The sequence below is a fragment of the Pristis pectinata genome, chromosome 2 (assembly GCF_009764475.1).
Source record: "Pristis pectinata isolate sPriPec2 chromosome 2, sPriPec2.1.pri, whole genome shotgun sequence".
Classification (NCBI taxonomy): domain Eukaryota; kingdom Metazoa; phylum Chordata; class Chondrichthyes; order Rhinopristiformes; family Pristidae; genus Pristis; species Pristis pectinata.
In genome coordinates this window covers 48594416-48600415 of record NC_067406.1, presented here as the reverse complement: position 1 = coordinate 48600415, position 6000 = coordinate 48594416, and the positions used below count along the sequence as shown (strand labels likewise).

General features: G+C 41.2%; 1 protein-coding gene across 1 annotated transcript in view; it reads right to left on the bottom strand.

Annotated features, from left to right (window-relative positions):
* Positions 1-676: 676 nt before the first annotated feature.
* itga1 (integrin, alpha 1) overlaps positions 677-6000 on the bottom strand; it is a 165797-nt gene continuing 160473 nt past the window's right edge. Inside the window, exons 31-32 of the mRNA XM_052010445.1 lie at positions 4992-5072; positions 677-2386 (exon numbers count right to left, since the gene is read on the bottom strand). Of these exons, the coding sequence (XP_051866405.1) occupies positions 5034-5072 (39 nt within the window). The 3' untranslated portion in view covers positions 677-2386; positions 4992-5033. The remainder of the gene's footprint in view (positions 2387-4991; positions 5073-6000) is intronic.

The window sequence follows — 6000 nt, the reverse complement described above, 5'->3', positions numbered from 1 at the left end:
AATATATGTCAATTCAGATGAAGATCACATTGGTACCACCTCTTGTACCCATGCAGAACTTGACAGTTTCATAAATTTCACCACTAAGTTTCATACAGCTCTCCAATTCACTTGGACTATCTCAGCCACCCATCTTTCCTTCCTCGATCTTTCTGTCTCCATCTCAGAAGATTCCTTATCCACCGACATCTTCTACAAATCCACTGATACCCACAGCTACCTCGATTACAGCTCCTCCCACCCTGTCTCTTGCAAGAATGCTATTCCTTTTTTTCAATTTCTCCACCTCTACCGCATCTGCTCCCATGATGAGGCTTTCCACTCCAGGACATCCGAAGCGTCCAATTTCTTTTCTAACCGGGGCTTCCCCTGGACTGTGGTCGAGAGACATTGCACCCGTATCTCTGCCATTTCCTGCATCTCCGCTCTCACCCCCACCCCTTCCAGACCCAACAGGGAGAGGGGTCCCCCCTGTCCTCACATTTCATCCCACCAGCCTATGCATCCAACACATCATTCTCCGCCACTTCTGCCATCTCCAGCGAGACCCCACCACCAAGCATATCTTACCCACTCCCCCACCCCTTTCTGCCTTTTGCAGGGACTGCTCTCTCCGCAACTCCCTCATTCACTCCTCCCCTGCCCACCCATCCCGCTCCCACCCTGGGAACTTTCCACTGCCCCAGACATAGGTGCAATACCTGCCCCTACATCACCTCCATCCAGGGACCCAAACAGTCCTTTCAGGTGAGACAGAGATTCACCTGCACCCACCTTAATATCATCTACTGCATTTGGTGCTCCAAGTGTGGCCTCCTTTACATTGGTGAGACCAAATGCAGACTAGGTGACCATTTCGCGGAACTCCTGCACTCTGTCCATAACCGCGATCTGCACCTCCCTGTTGCCAGTCACTTCAACTCCCCCTCCCACACTGTCACTGATATGTCAGTCCTCGGCCTCCTCCACTGCCAGGAGAATTCCAAGCGCAAACTAGAGGAACAGCACTTCAATTTCTGTCTTGGAACCTCGCAGCCTAATGGCATGAATATTGAATCCTCCCATTTTAGGTAATCCCCACCCCCTTCCCCACAACATTCCCACTCCCCCCACCATGCTTCTTCTCTTCTTCCCTTTCCTAGCCTTTTTTCCCTCTCTCTTCTTACCTTTGACCCATCCCCCAGTGCGTCCACTCTCCTCTCTTCCCCCGCACCTGCCTATCACTATCTCTTACTTGCATCTGCCTATCACAACCCTGTGCCCACCCTGCCTCCCTCCTTTTGTCCACCTATCACTGCTCTGCTTCTCCCTCCTATATATTGGGCTTCCCCTTTTCCTATTTTCAGTCCTGAAGAAGGGTCCTGACCCGAAACGTTGACCGCCTGCTTTTCTCCACGGATGCTGCCTGGCCTGCTGAGTTCCTGCAGCATCATCGTGTTTTTCATCTAGATTCCAGCATCTGCAGTCCTTTGTTTCTCTATCACATTAGTCTGTGTGCAGTGCAGGACTCTACAAGCTCATGTGCCAAAGAAAATAATTTCACTTGTTGAGCCTTCATTCTAAATTGGATACTGGTTTTAAAGATGCTAATGAAATTGATGACGTTTGGTGGACTGTGTACTGCTAGGGTGAAAGTCAGACATTTTATACACATTGAGGGCAGTGGTGGAAGAGTTTGCTATGTGCTTAGTATAATCATAAAGCAGATCATACAGATCAGTGTGCATTAATAAGTTACAGTGTGCAGAAGGAAATACATAAAAATGCAGTAAATAAGCATTACTGTACAGTGAGGGGTTAGAGCATTCCATGAGTGCAGTTTGTGAACGAATAGTGGCACAAGGAGGATTTTTGTGAGCAGTATTGACATACAACCTTACTGGATTCAGCAACATTTCCTTAAGACTTTCAAAACAGAGTTGAAGTAGAAACATTATTCTTGCAATTCCTCTAATAATCCAACGATACAAAATGAAAGGAAAAGAAATAAGTGTGAGTAATTTTAATTTTGGAAATTGGTGGATAAAGTGCTACATTCATTCAATCACCTGCCAACCATCACCTCCAATAAAAACGGAAATCACGAGTGGCATTTTGGGGATGGCTGAGCACTGGTTGTTTGACACTGTTTTATCAATAGTTTTTTTACTATTCACTGCTGCATCTGAGTGAAGAGAAGTCCAAGCCAAATTAACTCACAAATCACACTGTGGAACCACTGACCCAGGGACAACATCTGTTGTTTCTGATTTCCATCAAGTGATCTAAAGCACATATTTTTGAAAGTAGTGGACTTTCTTGTCTTGGGACTTGCCATGAGGGATTAGATCGGCAGCTGCTCTGTTAACATCACAGACTGGAGTCTTCTGTCTGTAACGAAGACCACCTGTGATCCAAGAGGTTGGAGGATGAGGCGAGAGATTTAGAATTTTCCCCTATACTTCTGAAAACTGCATCTGCATCATTCCCTCTGTCTGCACAACAGTTGAAAACATCCGCTTTTGCCACCTGTAAAAATACTTCCTTCTTGATATTGGTGTCAATTTTTGTCTGATTATGCTTCTGTCTGCCTGTTGCCAGGGAATCGAGGAAAATATTAAGGGACCGTTGACCCAACAATTCAAGCCTGCCTCTCTTTCCTGATCTTTTTCATCCAAGGCCTGAAGCATTCCGCAATGGGAGGGGTCAGAAAACTTGACTCTACCTTTGTAAAAGAAATGTGCTTGAAAAGTGGTTAGTATATGGAGCAATAGATTTGCATTAATTATTGGAATTTTGGAGTAAGAATAAAACCAAAACTATTTGAGCTCACCATGAATAAATAATACAGTAGCTTCTGGCATGCAGGTAAACATGGACATGAAGGTGCTGCCTGAATTAGCTATCTTCTGTTATTGGGTAGCAAGACAAACCACTGCTTGTACTATTCACATGGATCTCATATTTTATGCAGAGAGTACCACATTGTTTTGTCTGTCTATCAACTACATATTTCAGTACAACAGCCTCAGGGAGAGTCTGTGGTGGGTAATAATTGGGAGGGGTGGTTTGTTTACCACTGACTGTAAAACTTACCAGTTTACCATCAGGAACTATTTATTATGATTTCTTTTCCTTACTTGCAAACAGCGTTTTTATATTCGCCACTTCAAGAACCACATAATTAATAGAAATTGATGAAAGGGAAGGTTGCTGATTCTGTGACTAGACCTGAAATGTACACTAATTCAATAGTGGAAGACATGAGTTCAAGGCATCTGTTTTATTTATGTCATGGTTCTGAGTGTTGGCCCTCGATTTGGCTCCATTGATGGTGCCTTGTTGTGCAGCACATGGATTCCATGCACTACTAATCACATAACAACACACACCTGAGCCCCATCAGGAAACTAGCATAAGAACCCTGGTTTCACTAGTACTAGTTACCAGAGTATTGATCAACCTTAGGGTATACTTTATCTCCTGGCTGCTTAGAGCAGTCCTGGTTTTGCTGTTTCCCCTAGGATAGCCTGTTTCTGTGTTGGGATTCTGCCTCAGAGCCCTGAGGCAAGATTCCTTCTGGTCACTGCCTGTGTTTAGTTCCAAGGAAGCATCCTGACTTCAGTCTCGTACCAGTGCACTGCATTTGGGTTCTCTGTGATCTTGCTCTTTACTTGACACTGTAACAATTTACTGTGTTTGTATTATTTACCTTGTCTTCAGTAAAGCTCTCAGGCTACAAATTGTGTTCTAAAAATAATTAAATTGCAATGCCCCTGTGTATTTTTTTTGCTGTTGTATGTTGTTTCATTATTTTTTTTCCTTATTTGAAGATCCCAGTAAAATTTCACCCTAGTCTTTAGCACAACTTTTGGTTCTGAAATCCATTCATTATACTCAATGTCATGCCATGAGATTTACCCTTTGGAGGGATGAGATTGCATCATTTATCATCTTCTCCCTTCCCCTGCCCTGAGACTTTCACCCCTCAACACCACTCCTCAATGAATAGGTTGGGAGTTCAGTGAAGGGAAACTGAGTCAAAGTTGGGTATGAAAGAAAAGTCAGGTCATTTTAAACACTTAAAATAAATTGTGGCCAAATCACAATTCTCCATAGCAGTCTGGATGATAGGTGGAACTTTTGATCTCCTGGTGGATGGTGAGAGAGGTCTAAACTATCTTGACTGACCCTATGTCATGTCACCTCCAGTTCATGCTGACAAACTTGCAAAGAGGTGATTCGAAACTTATGCAAAGGGCAAAAGCTAAGTTTTCCTGGTGGTTTACTGTGAACAACTGGTATGCCACATTTTTTGTTGGATAAACTTCTCTCCTTGTTTCTACTTTTTCATAATTCATTGGCCTCTCTTCTACTATGACTCCTTATTTTCTCACTACCAATGCCTCAAGATTTCTTCCTTTTCTTGGCATCTGTCGTTAAGGTTCAATGCATGTTGCTCTTATTATGAGTCCATTCTTTGAGGCATATGTGCTCGATTATATAGAAATAAACAGTTTGACAAATTCTAAATATGTACATGTCATATAAAGTGGTATTCAAAAGAAATACATCTTAATGTTTGTCTCAAAATATTCCACATAATGTGAAAATAATTTTAAATTGATAAATTCAAAAGCATCTGCCAACATATGAAAGCACAATGTGACTTCTATCAAATGAAGATTCTTTAAATCTAATAATGTCAACAAATATACACATCCACTGGGAAAATTACATATTATGTTGGATCATTCTTCAGAAAATCAGTTATAATTAAAGTAACTCGATCAGTGGAAAACAGGCAAAACTCTAATATTTAAAATCATTGATTTGAATGGTGCATTTGATTGTGCAAGAAAGTATTTTTTCAGTAAATACAATAAAAAGTTAAATATATACATGGTATTAACAAACGAGATTCTGGTTAACAACACATGAATGGCATTGTAAATTATTTTCACTATGAACATAATTTTACAACTCGAGCTGAAAGATAGCTATCTACAAACCCTTTGCCTTCCATTGTTCTGCTAATAGTCTCTTGTGACCTTTCACATTTTTTCTTTTAAGGGCCTTCTGAAAAATCCAGCCTGTAATTAGAAAAGTTATTAACCATCATGAAAAAAATTGCTTCACCAGTTTAAACCTAATAGATAAAAGGTTTCAAATGCAACATGTCGGATTACAACTGTGTAAGGCAGCATTAACTGTTGGATGAATGTCTTATTTTTAAATTGGAAATGCTTGGTTTATTTAAAACAAGATTATTTAAAAATTGAGTGTTGATTTAAATGTGCAGTTGTAAATTAATGCACCCTCTGCTCTTTCCATAATGAACAATTAACATTACATCTGTCAGTAACAATGCTACGTAAACAAGTGAAAAGCCTGCAAGGCTTTTGCAGGCCCTGCAGAGAATAAGAGGTAAGGTATTTTAAGGTGTTTTCTAACGATTAGTAGAGTTAGTGATTGAGATGTCTTATACCTATCACTCCTTGGGCACTTACCACTGTTAGTCTAAGATGTTATTCCATCCTTCTGGGGTTGATGAGTGGCAGGTGTTACTGGGACTAGTGGAAACAGTTATAAACAGGAAAATGGGATAGTTTTCTAGGCAATATCACCCTAGCGATACTTAAATGTTGCAGGGGCAGGGTAGGAAGGAGAGAATTTCATGGGATGGAAAATTGCTGTAAACCTTGAACCTGATCTTAGAGTCATAGAGTAATACAGCATGGAAACAGGCCCTTCAGTCCAACTTGCCCATGCTGACAATGATACTAGTCACAAGTTTGTCCCATCTGACCATGTTTGGCCCATAGCCCTATAAACCTTTCCTATCCAGGTACCCTTCCAAATGTTTTTTAAACACTGTAATAGTAAATGTTGGGGGGAGATCGTATCTCCTCACAACAATCTCTGAGATAGCCAGGCAGATCCAGCGTATCGTGTGCATACTTCGATGAAGTTCATAAGGAACTCACAATGTAAATACAATTGTGCAAAGCTTGAAGGTTG